The sequence below is a fragment of the Kogia breviceps genome, chromosome 1, assembly GCF_026419965.1.
Source record: "Kogia breviceps isolate mKogBre1 chromosome 1, mKogBre1 haplotype 1, whole genome shotgun sequence".
NCBI lineage: Eukaryota > Metazoa > Chordata > Mammalia > Artiodactyla > Physeteridae > Kogia > Kogia breviceps.
The window spans coordinates 59,670,426-59,689,645 of NC_081310.1; the positions used below are offsets into that span (position 1 = coordinate 59,670,426).

The 19,220-nt window shown below is 42.9% G+C and overlaps 1 protein-coding gene across 1 annotated transcript; it reads left to right on the forward strand.

Moving 5' to 3' along the window:
- The first annotated feature begins 7,419 nt into the window (after positions 1–7,419).
- On the forward strand, positions 7,420–18,963 carry NEK2 (NIMA related kinase 2). The gene is made up of 8 exons (XM_059076224.2): positions 7,420–7,621; positions 8,576–8,793; positions 9,063–9,303; positions 11,195–11,277; positions 12,017–12,143; positions 13,202–13,421; positions 15,117–15,245; positions 18,068–18,963. The coding sequence occupies exons 1-8, from the start codon at positions 7,526–7,528 to the stop codon at positions 18,292–18,294; spliced, it is 1,341 nt and encodes a 446-aa protein (XP_058932207.1). The 5' UTR covers positions 7,420–7,525; the 3' UTR covers positions 18,295–18,963.
- The last annotated feature ends 257 nt before the right edge of the window (positions 18,964–19,220 follow it).

Below are 19,220 nucleotides of genomic sequence, written 5' to 3' on the forward strand. Positions count from 1 at the left end.
GAAGGTAAGGGCAGAAAAATAAGGCTGGCGGGCACCTGGGGGCTGTTTGCACCTGCTCATCAATGGGGAAGTGGATTTTAAAACACCCCCAAAACAGCTATGTCTTGGCCTTGCTCCCCTTGCCTTGTCTTGAGAGATATATGCTCGAATATACTCGAATGCAGGCTTGAGGACCCACCCGAGACAGGTTGCCACGTACAGGCAGAGAGAACAGAAGCCAAGGGAATGAGCCAGGGCAGCGGAGGAAGTGTTTGCCCTTAGCCATGCTGGCCAGGGTGGCCAGGTTGGATAAAATGCCCCTCAGGAAGCCTTGACAGTCAGCAGAAAGTCTAGGGATTGTGCTGTCTTCCAGGGTTCCACCCAATGAGAGAATTGCTCTAAAGACCCTAATAGCCACCCTGTCTCGGGCATCTGCAGTGGGGCAGACACTACATACATTATTGCATTCAACCCTTAGTGAAGCCCTGGGAGGTTGGCACCGTCTCCCCCCCTCTACAGGGTCACTGCCGTGGTCTCACCCAGCTTGTGTGCCAGACTGGGCATCCACCTCAGGTCCGGGTGATTTGGGAGCAGGAACTCAGAGCCCCTCTCGCCGTGGTGTCTAACGGTTGCAGTAGCTGAGCTCTCTGGGGTCCAGTGAGGGTGGGGAAGTCTGATCAGCAGGCAGATGCCAGGCTCGAGGTGCAGCTGTTAAAACAGAACCTAAAGTAGACGTTGGATGGTTGCCATTGCTGTTGAAAATCCTCTCCCCCTTAGACGAGACCAGTTAAGTCACACAAACTGGCTGTCAAGATCCTGGATCCTGTACTGGATGCCACCGGGCCTTCAGTTTGGATCTGCCACTCAGCACCCTGAGTCAGTTATTTAACATCTTTGTGTCTCCAGCTCCCCATCTGTAAATTCCCCATGGGCATTTGTGAGATGGAGCGAGACAGGCTTACCGGGTGCTGGACCTGAGCTCAGTGACCGGTCACTGGTCACTGTAACAGGCTGTCACTGCAGGCTTTCCTTTCTGCCTCTGCCCTGGGGCGTCCTCCCTAATGAAAGGCAGCAGCACGGAGGTGACTCTCTAGCTGGGCTTTTTAAAAGGATTAGCGCAGAAAAGCAACACAAAGGGCACGGAGCTCTTCCGGACTGAATCCAGACTCAAGTCGGCTGCTGATCAGAGGTACCTGGGAGCTCGTGGAGGGCTCTATAGTGGAACAGGCCCGAACCGGTGTCTTTGAGTTCTGCCTCCTAAAATTCGAAATGAAAGTTCCTCCTCTGACTTCTTTCCAAACCCTCCTCACTAAGCAAATGCAGCCTCTCCCAAGGTCTCCGTGGGTTGCATTCAGGTCGCCGTGGCCACCGCGCTGGCAGTGGCTGGCAGCAGCTGGGAACCTGGGGCAGGCGTTGGCTGTGAGGAACCACTCGCTCCTCTGGTGACATGTCATGAGTGTGTTATGTGACGTCAGCTGCAGGCTGGTGTCATGGGAGTGGTGACAATGAGGGTGGAAATGCCTCGGGGAGAGGTCACTCATTCTCCAGGGGCACGGGACCAAGATGCAAACAAACAGAAAGGCCGGGCCCACAGCTGCTCTGGAAGGCTGTGCGGGGCTGTCCACACACACACACACACACACACACACACACACACACTCCGTTGCCCGCCCTCCCCATCTGGTCCAGCGGCAACCCCCGCAGGCTGGTCTCTGCCCCACTGGACAGACAAATGCTCTCAGGGAGGTCACCTTGCTCTCCAAATGACCAAATCCACTGTTTTCATTTCTGCCTGTCCTTTCTGTGCTCTTTTTGCAACATCTGGCCCCGTGGACCACTCCCACATTCTTAAAACGATCTCCTCTATTGGCACCTGGGTTAGAGATTATTTCCATATTGCCTTCTACCCCTTTGGTCATGTTTCTTGGTCTCCTCTGCTGATGTTTCTTCCTTTACAGCCCAGTATAACCCATAGGCTCCCTTCTCTGCCACTCTTGGGGCATATTCATCTGCACACCTGGCTTCTGTCACCACCTACTCCCTGTTCTCTGGCTCCAGCCTAGACCACTTTGTTGAGACTCTGTATCCAGCTGCCCACTGGCCAGTCCCCCCATAGGCCTGTGGGCTCATCATGCTCTCAGTGTCCCCCACCCCAACTTGCTCCTCCTCCAGCATCGTCTCCTGCGGGGGAGGACACCGCCATCCATCTGGTCACTCAAGCCAGGAGTTGTCCTCCCGACTTCCCCTACATAGGGCTGCTCACCGTATCTCATCTAATCTACCACTCAAACGGTTCTAGACTCCCTCCTTCTCCTCCATTGCCTCATTTCAGCTGATATCATTTCCTCCTGAGTTGTTACCATAACCTCTCGTAACATATTCCTGTCCTCCCATGTTCATTCTTTATCTTGTTACTGGGGTGATCTTTCTAGAACACAGCCTGGTAATATTTGTCTGCTCAAAGCTTCCACTGTGACTCCATCACCTTCAGAAGATTGCCTCAACTCCTGGGTCATCCTGCTTACCTAACTGGCTGTCTCACGAGGTAACCACAGGCAGCCTTTGGTCCGCTAACCTGCAGGCCCCCGCATGCCTTCATGTTTTCACCCACAGTCCCCTCTCTCCTAATTCTAATTCATCCTTTAGATGTAGTTCAGAGGTCACCTCCCCCAGGAACACTTGCCCTGACCTGCACTCCCTGTCATCCCTATCAGAGCCTGGCTCCTCCCTCTGGGTTCCCTTGACATTTAGGCAAAACTCTTTCAGAGAGATTATCACACTGAACAGGGATAGCTGATTTACACGTCTCACCTTTCCAGGGGAACCCCTTTGAGGGCAAGTGCTGATCTTTTAAGTTTCTATCTCCAGCACCTGTCACTGTGTCTGTTACTCAATAAATGTTGCTGATAAAAGTCAAGAATGAAGAGGATGAAAAAAAAAAAAAAGAATGAAGAGGATGTTGAGAAAGCTAATGCAGACATATCTTCTTAATAAAAACTGTTATCTGGGGTCAAACCAAGGGCTAAGCAGACCAGCTTTCTGGCTCTGATAGCAGTTCCGGTGAGTTTTCAGGAGGAGGGTTTTCAGTTTTCAGTTTTCACATGAAGCTGGAAGGGTCATTAAAGGTCATCAAATTTAAAACCCTCATTTTACAGGGAGGTGAAGTGGATTCCCTAGGTCATACAGTTCATCAAAACATAACTAGCCAGACGCAAGAGGGAAGAGATATGGGAACATATGTATATGTATAACTGATTCACTTTGTTGTAAAGCAGAAACTAACACACCATTGTAAAGCAATTATACTCCAATAAAGATGTTAAAAAAGAAAAAAAAAAACAGAACGAGCTGAACCTGTGTTCCTAGACCTCATGCTCACTGCTTCTACAATTTCACTGTGCTGCCCCCTGAAGGGAAAATTAGGAGTGTTCTCTAAAAGTTCCTGAAGTCCCTTAGATACACATTATGGCTTCAGCATCTGTGATTCTTTCTTCTTAACCAATTTATATTATCAATATTCTTAGAGATTTGATAATATATATCCTGAATATACAAATATCATTTTAAAAAAACATAAAATTTGTGGGTGGCTCTCTTTGTCTGAAAGTTTATCCTTGTATTGAACAGAAGTCAGCCTTTCCCTAACTTGTACCCTTGGGTGCAAGCATGACACTATCCCTCTTTAAAATGTGACAGAGCTAGAACTAACCACAATGTGGTCTCAAAGAAAAATTTCTTATCATCCTCTTCCATCAGCTGCCTGCCATTAAACCTAAAGCTGTCTCTTAGCTTCATCTTGTCCTTCTGTTTAGATCAAGTGGTGGGTCGCTATTAGGGTGAGCCTCTATAACACCTCATTCTTTCCTCTAGAACATGGTTATTTATTGAGCACATACTATGTCGTGCACCTTTCTTTAACACCTCTTAGCTTCTACTCTTTCTAAAGAATCTCTCTCTCTCTTTTGTTTCTAGAAATCTTTATTAAGCACTTTAAATAATTTCCATAATCCATGACTTCAAATGGCTCCAAGTAATTGTGGAGATAAGACACACAAACTTCTTTTCTGAGATTTGACAGTGCTAAATATGCAAATCTCGAAGTGTCCTGTCAGGGCAGGTCAGGGGGTGGGCTGGTGCAAACCTACTGGTTCCTCGTTTATCATGCGGTGATTTACAGCCCTCTAGTGGGTCTTTAATGTAACATATAAAGGGAAGCCGAGGGCAATGGAGTATGATGGCTCATTTGTTTGTTCCTTCGCTGGTACGTTCTTTCAATGTACAAATGCCAACTGAGTGCCTACTACGTTCCAGGTGCTGGAGATACTGCAGTGAACAAAAGAAACAACAAAAAAATCACCTGCATTAGTTACTTAAGACGAAGAAAACAGTGAGTAGAACAAATCTGGGACAAAACTCAAGAGTATGATTTTGGACATGTTAAGTTGGAGGTGCCCATTAGTCTTCCAAGGAGCTTCTTTTAAAACTTTGTTGGTGTCTTTGGGAACACCTGTAGAGCACTTGTGAGCAGAACACACAGACATAGTGCAAATAATCTCTTTATTTGAGATCTCACCAAATTTAAATTAAAACTGACAACAATGAGTATATTTAGCAAGAAAATTGTGACGACACTGAATCAGACCCTGGGTGTGGGAGCCTGGTTATAGACAAGTTCAAGCCTTGGTCCAACCCTTATGGAGCTGGTCACCTCTTAGTTCTCTCTTTCAATGTAGTCTTCTCCATTTCTGTCTCAGTTCTTGGTTTTCTTAATTCTTACGGAATTTGTAATGGTTGCATTTCTCTGTCTCCTTGGTACATCTACCGTCTCCACCTCCAAGACTGCACGTCAGTCCCACTCACTGGGGTATCTTCAGCACCTGGCGGGGCCTCGATTTATATTTGTTGAAGGATGAGTTTTCGATTTAATAGGTCACGTAAGATAGATATACATGAGTAGCAAGTAATTCAGACTATTATAGGACACATCCTAAATGAGTAAAGAACACAGTTAATTGCTCTTTTAGGAGGTCACCGTGGGTTGAAGGCAGCCAGGGAAATTTTCAGGGAAGAAACTGGTCTTGAGCTGAGTCTTAAAGGATGGGTGGAATATGAAGGAAAGAGGGAGGAAGTGATGGGGGAAGGGATATTTCCTCTAAAGTGTTCCTGATCGACCTCCACATGTTCCTCAGCCACCAATGTCTCTTTCTTCTCAGTGTCTAGGCTGTCCTGCCCCTCACTCCCACCCAATGATATGGGCTAACTTTGGCATGTTTTTAGGGTTTGTCATGCCATACCCATGTCACTCTTTACCATCTCTGTCTCTTTTCTAATGAACAGTCAGCATATTAATCCTTATCATTATATCTGGCACATAAAAAGTGCTCAATAAATATTTGCTGAATGAACATATGTGCCTAGGAGCCACTCTCCATACTCTTTGAATGGCTCTTTACCCAGTATTTAGTCTCTGCCACAGGGCTGGAGGCTATCGAAACGTGAGTACTTGAGGGCTCATCCAAATTCTTACGTGATTATTAATAAGCTGCTTTCTCATGTTTTCATTTAACAAAGATTTTTTGCATGCCTCTTTTATTACAGGGCTTATGCTAGCTACAAGGAATTCGAAGTTGAGCCACTGTGAGATCCATATAAACAAATAATGATAAATAACAAGTTAAGGTGAACTTATGTACAAAGTGGTTTATGAACACTATAGATGGAGGAATTGCTTGTTCTACGATGCTAGGAAAGGCTTTCCAGAGTACAGGAGAGAAAGTTGGCACTGAGCCTTGAAAGACAAGTTGTGTCCTCTAGACAGACGTGATCAGGGGCAGGGGAGTGGATAAGGGAGTGGGATGGACAGTATTCCAGACAAATGGAGTAACAGGTGCAAAGGTGGTGGCGGTAGGAGGAACTGAGAAAGTGTGCCGGGTTTGGGGAATTGGGGCAAAGCATCAGAGCATAAGAATGGCCAGAGAGAAGGTGCAGGTTTGGATTTGAGGTGGGCCAGTGAAAGAGCTCAAGGGATGTCAATCTTTAAGAGGTACTAAAATAAAAAAATATAAAGCCAATTAACTGAGCCACTTGTGGTTCCTTACATAACTTTTGAAAACTAAACTGGTTCCATTCCCTTGAGGTAAGACAGTGCCCTTGAATGTTACTTTAAAAATCTCCTGGCTGCCAATTCCAATTATGTTATGTTCAGTGCAGGTAATAAATTCCTTACTTTTAACATAAAGAGGTTTGTTAATTCTTATTAATAGGAAATCAAGTTACTTTCAATCCCATGCTGAACAGATATTTAAAGAAAATTGACCTATTTATACATTGCCAAATTATTAGCCTTCTTGTAAAGTACTCCTCCACCTTTGGTTGGAGGTCTCCAGGTCCCCTCTCCCAGGTAAAAGTGGGACTGTTCCATCTGGCTGGGCGAGCTGAAAATGTTGGTCTCTGTGCATGCCCAGAAAAGGCTGCATTCAATGAAGTATTGTCAATCAACTATGTGCTTGGCACCCCTGATAACCTATATGGTAGTCTTTTCTAATAAAAAAAAAAATTGTAGAAGTCTTAAAGGTAAACCTCTCTCTGCCTTAGAGCCACCATATTCTCCTGGGTATTCCAAAACATCAGGGACTTCCATATTCCACCCTGAGGTTTTGTACACATCCTCTGCATGTTAAACAGGCCTCTAAGTTTGGTGTTCAAAGATATAGTCTCTCTATGAGGACTACATCCTAAAGTCATGTGTGAACTTTAAATCATTACTATGAGTGTCCACTGTTTTTGCATTTATTCTTCTCTTCCTGGATGTTGGACCTAAGCAAATACTATAACCTTCCTGTGCTTCCATTTCCTCATCGGAAATAACGCGAATTCCTGCTTTATAAACGAGACAATACATGTAAAGTGCTTGTCCCGCAAGCACTTTACACAGTCCCGCAACACTGTCAGCACTTATTCGCGCACCCTTCAGGGAGAGACAGTCCTTTTCATCTCTGTACTCAGCTCTCACCCAGACTTTAGCGTGACCCTGCCCCGGGCTCAGGGTACAGGAACCTGAGAGACGAGGGCGCGTGCAGAGAACGGGTTGGGTGAGAGGTCAGAGTGCAAAGGCAGCTGGTTGAGGCAGTGAGCAGAAAAGTCTGAAGAAAGGTCTCTGGACTTCAGTTGCCTTGGCGACCTCACCCAGAGGAACAGGGCGGCGGGGAACCGCCTGGCACTGCGGCTTTCTGCGCTCCGCCCTCTCTTTGGCTTTAGCTCCGCCCCTTTCTCCCGAGAGGTCTGAAGCGGACGCCGACACAGACGCCGACGCGGTTGCCTAGCGATACACTTTTCCCAAGATGCCCAGGGTGTTGTGTTCTTCTTAGCCAATCAGAGAGGCGAAGCGGCCTTACCGCAGGCCAATAGACTGCGAGGCGGGGGCCCGCGACGGTTAAACGGGGCTGGAGACTGGGGCGGCGTGGTGCTGTGGCTTGAGGTCTCCGACTCCGTGGCTGCAGCTCCGCGACGGTGGTGCGACGTTCAGGTGACCTGCGCGGGTCCGGCCATGCCGACTCGGGCGGAGGACTACGAGGTGCTGTACACCATTGGCACAGGCTCCTACGGCCGCTGCCAGAAGATCCGGAGGAAGAGCGACGGCAAGGTGAGCGCGGGCTCGGTGCCTGTCTCCGCCCCCGCCGCGGTTGTGCAAACTGCAGGGGCCGCGCCCTCTGCTGCCGAAGGGAAGCGAGGGGCCTGGGGCTGTGCGTCTGGAAGGCAGGGTGCTCAGAAGAGTTAGCCATCTCCCCTCAGGTCTGTGTCGGTCCTGGGTCTCTCAAGGGATGGGAAACTGTGTCCCTTTTTCCTTTTTTCTTTTTTTTCATTTGTGAATCTGTCCTTAATTTTTAAATAAAGTTAATGGAATGTGCCAAATAGAATATTGTCAAATACATAACACCGATTTTGCTATTTACATGAGACTGCGCATTTTAATATATTTATGTTATATATATATATATATATATGTATATATATATATTCCCATCTTTTTTTCCTTTCTCTTCCATTTTCTTCCTTTTTCCCAATTTGACCTGTCAGTTGGTGACAGCTAGCTGACTCGAGCTATTTTTAGAGAAGAGCCCTCTCGGTCATGACCATCAGCACCTCGAACTTTTATGTCTTGTAGTCAGAATTCATTTAAAATACCCATTATTCGGATTGTTGGATTCAGATTTCCCAAGGTGTGTAGGTAGACTTTACACAAAGAAGCAATGGAGAGGAAATTGGCTCTGACGGAAAGACCTTTACTAAGTTCTCTTACCTTGGAAAGCTCGAGGACTTTGACTGCCTCTGCCCCAGCTTTGACCAGCTTTGACTAAGCAACGGAGGTTAGGCGGTTGGGGGAGGCCTAATGTACTTCATCACCCTCTGTTGCATCATTTACTGCTGAAAAATTAGGGGAAGATTATGGAAGTAAACTCAGGGGTCCTTAGGTTCATTGAACTACAGTAGATGATGTCACTGTATGATCTACTTACTAGAGAATTAATTTTTAAAAGTTTTTTAAAAGGTTTTGAGTATAATGAGTTTATTTGTACCTTGGAAATTTTTATTTCAGATCTTAGTTTGGAAGGAACTGGACTATGGCTCCATGACAGAAGCTGAGAAACACATGCTTGTTTCTGAAGTGAATTTACTTCGTGAGCTGAAGCATCCAAACATCGTCCGATACTATGATAGAATTATTGACCGAACCAACACAACACTGTACATTGTAATGGAATATTGTGAAGGAGGGGACCTGGCTAGTGCAATTGCAAAGGGGACCAAGGAAAGGTAAAATCTCTTAAATGGGCCTAGTTTTGCTTCTGTTAAGCATCCCGTATTAGGATCAGGGACAGAGTACTTAGTAATGGGGAAGAGTCTTCTGGTGTTTATTTGGTGGGTCCACGGTACTTTAGAAAATCCCTGGTACGTCAGCACCCATATTTCATATCAATTTATTTCCCTGTGTGTACACTTTGAAAACTAGATAATTCACATCATCCCATCTTTGTAATGGTTTTATTCAGAAGTTACAGGCTATATAACTGCTTTGATTTCAGACAATACTTGGATGAAGAGTTTGTTCTTCGAGTGATGGCTCAGTTGACTCTGGCCCTAAAGGAATGTCACAGACGAAGTGATGGTGGTCATACTGTGCTGCATCGGGATCTGAAACCAGCCAATGTTTTCCTGGATGGCAAGCAAAATGTTAAGCTTGGAGACTTTGGGTTAGCTAGGATATTAAACCACGATACGAGTTTTGCAAAAACATTTGTTGGCACACCTTATTATATGTCTCCTGTAAGTATTTCAGAATTTTGTTGCTTTTTAAACATCTTAATGCTAAGCACTCAACTTTTTGTTTGTTTAGTAATATCCAATAGCCAAGAATTAACAATACTGTTTTATTTTAAATTTATATTTTTCCAAATGGACCACCAGACCATTAAGTTCCTGTATTAGCAATATAAATCAAGCTTTCATTGAATGACTACCAAGTGCTAAGCTCTGGGATCACAAAGATGAGATAGGTTTTGTCTCTGCCCTCAAGAGCAGCACTTCCCCGAGTGCCATAGGTCCTGGACACCAGCTGGAACTCATCTGGGGTGATCGTTTAAAATGCAGAGTCCTGAGCCCCAAATCCAGTGAATTTGGATCTCTGAACAGGTCTTTGCACTCAACTTATTTTTTTCTTTGTTTCTCCTCCAGCACTTTTTATTTTGGACTTTGTATTTTAACAGACCTTCTAGATGATTCTTGTGCACGGAGGAGATTCAGGGCTCAGGAGGCTCAGTCACTTCTGACAACATATTTTTGCAGTGTTAACTTTTTGTACTTATTCTTTTTTTATTGCCTTTTCCTACAGTGTAGCTGCAGAGTCCACCCATTTACCTGTTTCCTCAGTTGCTGAATATTTTGTTTCCAAAATGTCTCACCATTCTAAAGAGCATGGCTATGCATGTCTTTGTATGAATTATTCTTTCTTCCTTTTTGGTTATTTCCTTGGTGTTTAGCTCTTGAAAGGAAATTTCTGGGTCAAAGGATATGAACTGTTTATGGCTCTCTAGTGACGTTTGAAAAGCTTGAATCAATGAGTGATAGCACCAATGTGTTGTATATGAAAGATGAGCAGATAAAGATGGAGAGAGATTTATTTTTTTATCTGTTCACAAACATTTTCAGGATTTTCTCAGTCTTTTTTAGTTATGTTAACCAATCTGACTACAGTATAAAACTTTGTAAATTAGTGATTTTGTTTTTGACTCAGATTAGACATGGCCAGAGCAGTGTCATTTTCTCACTGGATCAGATTCCAAATAGAAAACCTTTGATATAAAGGAAAATTATCCAGAGGTGGGTCTTGGAAAATTTGAAACCTGCACAATGCTTTTGTTGCTGTTCCCTCCTGCCCTTGTAAATAGATCAGTTTAGCCTTCCCTATGGGATTGACTGTCAGGAAGTGGTACCAGACTCCCCTGTTGGACTTTAAATTACTAAGAAGACTCCTGAAGATTTCAGTACAGTACTTGCCTCTGTGCCCTCTGTTGAGAATAAGAGCCATGGTGGACTGTTGTTACTGTACGTGTGGAAGAAATGCAAACAATTAAAATAGGAAGTGAGAATATTAGTTACTACTGTGGTATATAAGTGGACTAAGGGAAAAATATATAAATGAATGATTCAATTAGCCATTTATGTCTATATTCATTTAAATGTGGGCTAGATGTTATTCTAGAATTTTTTCTGGTTCTTTTAAAATGGAGTTTCTAGATTATGAATTCTTTGAGGGTAGAGGGTAGAGCTATCTCATGTTCACCTTTAACTTGCCAGTGCCTTGCCTGTAGTAACTGAATAAATATTTGCGAGTGAAAAATAAGTGAATGAATTATATATGACAAAGTGTATTAGGATAAGGTCATTGCCTTTTTTCCATTATAAATTTGAATATAAAGTATAAAGTACCATCTTTTTGTTATGATACCAGATCTAACGTAAGAGGAATCAGCCTTTTTTATTTGAAATTTTTGTTATAGATATAAAATATTTATAATATAAAATTTGTTCCTTTCTTTTCCTTGAGTGAATATTACCAAACTTTAAGGTTCCATTTTTGTCCCAGGACTAATTTTATAAGTTTTAAAACAAACTGAACTTTAAACTCCTATTTTCTTACCTTTTTACCCCCCTTAAGGAACAAATGAATCGCATGTCCTACAATGAGAAGTCAGATATCTGGTCACTAGGTTGTTTGCTGTATGAATTATGTGCATTAATGTAAGTATAATTAAGACAGATTTTTAGTCTGAGGTTTACACTTAGATTTGTCACCTTTTACCGGGTTCAGCTTTTTGAGCATCCATGCAACATTCAAGTCTGAAAGAATCATACCATGGGTTAAAATTAAGGTAGATGGACAGGTTAAAAAAATTATTTACAAATTAATAATATAATCCCTGAGGCTGGATCTAGACTTGTTCAAGCTTCTAACCTGGTTAGATGTTTCTCTGTTAGACTGAGGTTAGTTCAAGGGGAGAGCATATAGCTCAAGCCTGTGGAAGAAATGAAATAAAGATCTAGAGAAGCAGTCTAGGGTTTGGAAAGGAAAGAGTTATGATTCTTTCCCTTTTTTCTTTCTGTTTTTTCCCTTCTGAAGTATTCTGTAGAGCAGTGGTTCTCAACCAGCGAAGGGGAATTTTGCCCCCCAGTTTTGCCTCCCATGGGACATTTGACAATGTCTGGAAACATTTTAGTTGTCACAACTAGGGATAGCTACTGGCATCTAATGGACAGAGGTCAGTGATGCTGTAAAACATACTAAACAATGCACAGGTCAGTCCCCATAACAGAATCATATGGCTCCAAATGTCAGTAGTGCCAAGGTTGGGACACTTAGCTACAGAGGAAGATCCCAGAAGTAGAAACATAAATACAAATTGGACCTTAAACTCTGCTTTTGGTTTGCTTCTTATTATATATTTTTATTTTTACATTAAAAAAAATTTTTTTTCCCCAGGCCTCCATTTATAGCTTTCAACCAGAAAGAACTAGCTGGGAAGATCAGAGAAGGCAAATTCAGGCGAATTCCATATCGTTACTCTGATGAATTAAATGACATTATTACAAGGATGTTAAATTTAAAGGTAAAGTTTATAAGATGGTATATTGTATGTTTCCATCTCTCAGTTAAGTTTTGCAGTGTATGCTCTCGTGGAGCAATGAGTCTAAAGAAACATTAAATATATTTCTTTAGCTAAATCTGCTGTTACCACAAGTGAAAACATGTATCCTTGGCACATTGCTAGCCTGCCTCCTGTGCTTTCTTTATGTCTCCTCCCACTCGCTGCCATGCTAACAGATGGTTGGTAGCAAGGAAGGATTGCAATAAGGATCCAAGTCCTCAGTTCCCCTTGTCCTTGCCTACCTCAAAGTGACAGGTGGTACAGGAAGGGGCCAGGAATAATACCTTATTACTCTGCCTCTAGCTCTGAGAGATTAGAGATCATTAGAGATGGGAATGGTGGGGGAGGGCTGACTAAAAAGAGTAGAGGGGAAATAAAGAGATTATGCAGAAAAAAATCTGGCAGTGGGATGGGGAGGGAGATGTCCTAGGGATCAGGCTGTGTAAGAATAGAGTTAAATGCTGTGGGAGTTCAAAGAGAAGGAAGGATGCAGGTGAAGTAACAGGATTGAAGGTCGGTGAGAGAGCATCCTGCTTAATGTAGTTTAGAGATGCAAGGGCAGTATGTGCCCTGAAACAGACCGACCCTAGCAATGCTACCCAGCACAGCACAGGAATTGAGCCTTCTTAGGTTAAAAGGGGAACAAAGGTAAGTTAAAATCTGCATTACTTTGTGGACCCAGAACCTTATGAGTTAAAGCCACCAGAGAACTTATTTTTCAGGTGTTTAAGACCCATGTGTGTGTGTTGGGGTGGGGGGAATGGACAAAATGGGCGAAGGGGGTCAGTTGCATGGTGATGGATGGTAACTGAGCTTGTGGTGGTGATCACTCTGTAGTGTATACAGATGTTGAACTATAATGCTGCGCAACTAAAAAAAAAAAAAAAAAAAAAAGACCCATCTGTAAAGGAGTCCTTTCTTTTGCCTTGGAAATATATGCTGTTTTAAATGTAACTGCTCTTTCAGGATGAGTAGTCCATTATGTAGTGTGCCTGTAACACTGAATATTTTTTTCCCAGGATTACCATCGACCTTCTGTTGAAGAAATTCTTGAGGATCCTTTGATAGCAGACTTGGTTGCAGAAGAGCAAAGGAGAAATCCTAAGAGAAGAGGGCAGCGATTAGGAGAACCAGGAAAGTTGCAGGACTGCAGCCCTGTAGTGAGTGAGCTGAAACTGAAGGAAATACAGTTACAGGAGCGGGAGCGAGCCCTCAGAGCAAGGGAAGAAAGCCTGGAGCGTAAGTCTGAGTGGGGGTGAAGCACAGAGAGCTCCAGGAAGCTTATTCTAATGTATGTGAAAATCTTTCTGAACAGAGGATCTCATGTCTATGTTCTGTTAGAACGTTTTTATAAATGCTTGCGAAACCAAGATATGCACATCAAGCTTGCTGCACCTTCATGTTCAGCCTCTTTCTCTGAGATCAGCTGTTGTCGTCAAATTGTTGAGCCCTAACTGTGACAGCCCAGCACAGTAGCCATCGCACTGTACTGTAGAGTCACTCTTTTCTTTATCTTTCTTAATATATGGACCCTGAGGTTTCCCATTGTAAAGAAGGTCTTAGAATTTGCCAGCACTTCTCCCTTCTGATACGCTGCTCCAACACAGCCCGGCTCTGAAATCCTACAGTGTGTAAGACTAGATGTATTTGGGCAGTTCCACAGAGCATTTGGGTACAAGATATTTAAATACTCTGATGGGTATTGACGGACTGGGTGCTAATGAGGTTTTTGTTGTTGTTGTTGTTGTTGTTGTTTTTTGCGGTACGCGGGCCTCTCACCGCTGTGGCCTCTCCCGTTGCGGAGCACAGGCTCCGGACGCAGCAGGCTTAGCGGCCATGGCTCACGGGCCCAGCCGCTCTGCGGCATGTGGGATCTTCCCAGACCGGAGCATGAACCCGCGTCCCCTGCATCGGCAGGCTGACTCTCAACCACTGCGCCACCAGGGAAGCCTGCTAATGAGTTTTTGATGTTGAAACTGTCTACTCCACTAAAGTGAGAGCTGCTACCCAGGTTTTAGGATTCTGCAAGGCAGCAGCAGCAGTGCAGCTCTGCATTTTGACATCGAGGGATGAGACAGACGGGCCGTGACTGTCTTCTTCCCCCCTCGTGGCTCACCCGATCTCGCTTCTGCAGCTCTATGCCAATGCAGACTTCATAAGTGTTTTTCTATTTAAACTTACTTATAAAGCATCTAAATGCGTTTGTTAATGTTTTACTTCCTAATGATAATTGTCTAGTACTGTGAGATACGCTGTCTGTGGGAGGTACAGCCTGTGCTCACCTGAAAATCTTTGTCTCTTCTGTCAAAAGAATTCTTAAAAAAAAAAAAAAAAACCACAAAAAACAAACAACCAAAAACTTTTCATTAAAACTTTCCCCAGTGTTTTGTAATTTCACATAGCAGCTGAAATCTGAACTCTGAATGCTGGGCCATGAATAAATAATAGCCTTTGTTACTGATCTAAAGAAGTACCACCTAGCTGAACTGTGGTTTTTTTCCCTTTTATTTGGGTGCTGTCATTCACCCAGAGGGAGAAGGGTTTGTACCATGCAGCTGGGTAACGCCCGGAAAATGAACTGTTGCCCCTTCTCTGTGGAGAGCAGGGATGGCAGTAGCTCTTTGTTTTCCCCCATGAGTTATTCCCACACATCACAACCAAAGGTTGAAGCTGACTTTGTCCTTGTGCTTAAGCCAGTCTTTAGGAGAAAACCTAAGACAACATACAATATACTAACCACACTGCATTATGAAACGGGAACAGTCTGGTTGGCTGGAGTATACAGTAGGAAACCCTTCACAAAACATGACTCATTGGAGGTCAGGCTGTTAGCCTTAGCAATAAGGAAAAGCGGTAAGATTACCAAATGTGAATTGTTTATACCCAGAGCCACTTGTTAATTTCTTCCTTTCTTGTTCCATTCCCTTCGTAAAGAGAAAGAACGTGAGCTTTGTGTTCGTGAGAGACTGGCAGAGAACAAGCTGGCCAGAGCAGAAAGTCTGTTGAAGAATTACAGCCTGCTGAAGGACCAGAAGAAGTTCCTGTCTCTGGCGAGTGGTCCAGGTATGAGAACCAGCTCAGAGAACAGAAGTTGGTGCCACAAATGAGGAAATGGGCACCAGTGTTGCCCCAAAGGTGGCTTTGGCAGCCCTTTAAATTTCCATAGTCTTGAATTTTATAATGGAGTTAATTATATGTGTTTCAGTGGAGATAAAAATTCTGTTTTAGCATTGACTGACTTAACTGTGATCAGAGACATGAGGCAATGAGTCAGGATGATTTCATCTTCGATTTTATTCACTTTATCAGACTGTGTGTTCAGTATTTGATATTTATTTTTAAAAACTAGGTCATTTTAAAACAATGCTGTGCCTTTCAGATTTTTCTCTGGGCATATTTTCAAAACTCTACATTTCTCTCCATTTTCAAGTGAAAATCCTAGCATTTTACTATTACCACACGACCAACTCATATTTGCCACACCCTTCATAGAAAGTATGGCTTAAAAGGTGTGATAAACCAACTGTAGAATAGGCCATCACTTTTGGATCTTTGCTAAGACTCGTTCCAATTGAAACGTGTATGTCAAAATGTGATTGCTTAATATCTGCATATGCTCTGTAATAAGTGATGGAAACAAATGAAACTAGTGATGGAAGTAAATATCTTTTTTCTCAATATTGCTATCTACCATTTCAATATTTTTATATTTATTTCAGCTTTTCTTAGATTCCACACTGCCATCCATAAAGGTAAACTAGAACTTAAATCATGATTACTGTGATAGAGTGAGGAGGAATTTTTATCTGTGTAAGTGTCATGCATCAAGCCCGTTGCCGAGAATTATATTGAAGGTCCTGTTGGGGACGGCTCTCCTAGTTAAAGAATTTATTTACATCTTGCCCTGAGAGTCTTTGAGCAAAGGGTGAGAAGAGCTGGCGAAGGATGATGTGTTTCACTCTGTAGGATACGTAGGTAGAATAATCTACCGGTATGTGAATCATGGCAGAGACTTAAAATGAGCTGTGGGAATGGTGTCCAGTGTGGGTAGGAGGTATTTTGAAGCATTTCTTGGGACTCTGACTGAGTAAGTATGTCAGAGCCCTAAGAAAAGCAACAAAGCAGTGGGGAGGGGGTGCCCCTGTGAACTCAAAACAGTTGGAAATATCCTCTCCCTATCCTTGAGCTATACAGTTCAGACATGAGGAAAACAAATAAGTTGAGATCATCACAGTAAGCAACAGCATCTTTTTAAAAGCTCTAATTAGTCTATTTAATGAAATACTAATTCTTTTTTAAAACACGTTCTTATAAAACTGTCTTATTAGTAGGATTTACAGTTTACACTGTCTGTTTACAAATGTATAGGTGTTTGTGGTAATAAAGGTGGATCTATTTGAAACAATGGAGTTGAGGCCTAAAAGCAATCTCCTAAAGTGCTTTGCAGAGAAGCAGTGTATGAAATGGGAAGTTGGGACAGTCAGAGGGCAGTGTTTCTCTGTGCAGCCTGCTCCTCCCTCAGGGTGTCTCCATTTCTTTGGACTGGAACATTCATCTCTAGATAGTCACCTGACTTCTTACTTCTTCACTCTCATCAGGTCACTGCTCAGAAGTCACCTTATTATGCAGCTTCATCACTGCAAACACCCCCAGCACCTCTGTCTCCCTCTCTCCGTGTTAATTTCCTTGACAGCACATACCATCCTCAAATATTCCTCATATGGGCTTGTTTATTTGTTTATGGTCTATCTCCTCCTACCACAATAGGGCCTTTGTTTGGTCCACAATGGCCCATACAGTGAGCTCAGTAAATATTTGAACATATTTCCTTTAAACGAACACAAAGGAAAAACAAAAAGGTTCTAGAATTCAAACCTTCAAGTCCCCAACCCCCAAATAGTTGTCAGTTCCTAATAGTGTAGCCACTTTAAGTAAATTATCATTTTTTTCATGTTAAAAGTACAGTTCACTCACTGTTAACTCAATTTACTTTTACTATGCTGAATCTTGCTTAGGTTCTTTTTGGAAGAAGTTTCTGGTCAGTTAACCTGCTTTAAAATGCGTCCTTAAGTATTTAGCCAAAACTGTAGGTGCTTGCTATGAGAAAGGGCTTCTGCTTCCATACTTTTCTGGAAGTAATGTGTTTGTTCTAGGTAGAATGGCACTTGCTTTCAAGAATAGAGATAAATAGCATTGGTTTCCAGAAGTTTCATATTGTGGCCCATAATCCTCAGTGCATTTAACCTTAAGAGGAATGTTGATTGTCGAGAGAATAGAAAAACATAGGTTCCTTGGGTTTTGGCTACAGATTAAAAGGCTGATTGATTTCTGCCAACCTCTTGCCCCTAACCTGTTAAAAAAGAGACAACAGGTCCAAAATGGAGTCACTGGTCACCAAATGTCACCAAATCAGGACTTAATACCTAACTTACTGGCAGTTTCAGCCTCTCTCAGGAATGGAATCTTAAACCAGTCAATCTGGAATTACCTGGTCAGCACTAGTGAGGTCATCTGCCTGATAGACCCCTGCTGTCCCCTAAAGGAAGGTGACCTTGCCACAGACAATCCCCCCTTTGCTGGTGTAACTTCCTTGTCCCGCCCCCTTCTACCTATAAAAGCATTTCCTTTTGTACAGCTCCTTGGAACTCCTTTCTGTCTTCTGGATGGGATGCTGCCCGATTTATGAATCGTTGAATAAAGCCAGTAAGATCTTTAATATTTGCTCAGTTGAATTTTGTTTAACACTCCTATCCCAGAGAGAATAAACAGGTACCCAGATTTCACATGCAAACTGACAATAAATATTTTGGTAAGTTTGATAAGTATGGAGGAGTTCATCTCCTGTTCATGAAACTCAAAAACCTTTTTCTTTTTTCTTTCTAAAGAACTTTTTGATCTTACATCCTCGATAATGAAGAAGAAAGTTCATTTCAGTGGGAAGAGTAAGGAGAATGTCATGGGGAGTGAGAATTCTGAGAATCAGCTCACCTCCAAATCCAAGTGCAAGGACCTGAAAAAAAGGCTTCATGCTGCTCAGCTTCGTGCTCAAGCCCTGTCAGACATTGAAAAAGCGTACCAACTGAAAAGCAGACAGATCCTGGGCATGCGCTAGCCTGACCCAGAGACACAGACCTGTGTACAGTGTTTAATGTTGCCAGCCCTTTCGAGATGGGTATTCGACTGCTGTAGCCTGTATACTTGGTTCCGCGAACCATGCCTTTTCTATAGTAAGCAGGGTGGTTTGGTATTACTCTTGCTGTTCTTCAGCGAGAATTGTACCAGTGTCCAACCCTTTCATTTTTCTTTCTTTTGTAAAGAACGCTTCAGAGAAAGAATAAGGCTTTCTCGGCCGGTTGGGTTTTTAATCCTGTGTGTGATTACTACTGGAACATGAAATGTTATATTCTATATGTTGGGGTGGGGAAATAATATTAGAAAAAGATATTTACCCAGGAGCAGCACTTACTGAGAAGTTTTAAGGGACTGAAGTGGTGTGCTTACAATTGTCACGTCTAGATGTAAAATTTAAGTCTGAGGTTTTAAATGTTCTTGAGCTTTGAGAAAACCTAATTGGATATAGATTGGTCACTAATACCTTGACGTCCCGCTTGTAAATATCCCCTTGCTCTGTAGTTTAAATCTGTCACCTTTTGTGAAAATCCATCACTATGATGTCTCTACTCTTTTGCTTTCCCTTTTTATTCTGTTTAACAGTATGTGAGCTGTCTGTCATTTGCCCACTCTTTTTTCACTAAATAAAAGTATTCTTTAGTTTTCCTGTATTCATGTCTCTTGTATGTGTTGATCTTAGTTGGAGGGAGTCTGTGTTTATGATATTTAGACATTGGAGGGTAGGGAAGAGAATGTGATGCTCGCAAGAGCTATACGGCACTTTCCTACCCATCTCATTTGTCCATCTAAGCCAGTGGTTCTTACGGGGGCAGTTTTGCCCCCCAGGGTATATTTGCAATGTCTGGAGATATTTTTAACTGTTATGATTGGAGGGAGAGTGCTACTGGCATCTAGTGGGTAGAGGCC

Bases quoted from the DNA above. Each gene is read 5' to 3' on its own strand.
- NEK2 (XM_059076224.2), top strand. From the start codon at position 7,526: ATGCCGACTCGGGCGGAGGACTACGAGGTGCTGTACACCATTGGCACA. The intron at 9,304-11,194 runs GTAAGTATTTCA...ACCCCCCTTAAG, and splicing joins CACCTTATTATATGTCTCCT to GAACAAATGAATCGCATGTC. The intron at 12,144-13,201 runs GTAAAGTTTATA...TTTTTTTCCCAG, and splicing joins CAAGGATGTTAAATTTAAAG to GATTACCATCGACCTTCTGT.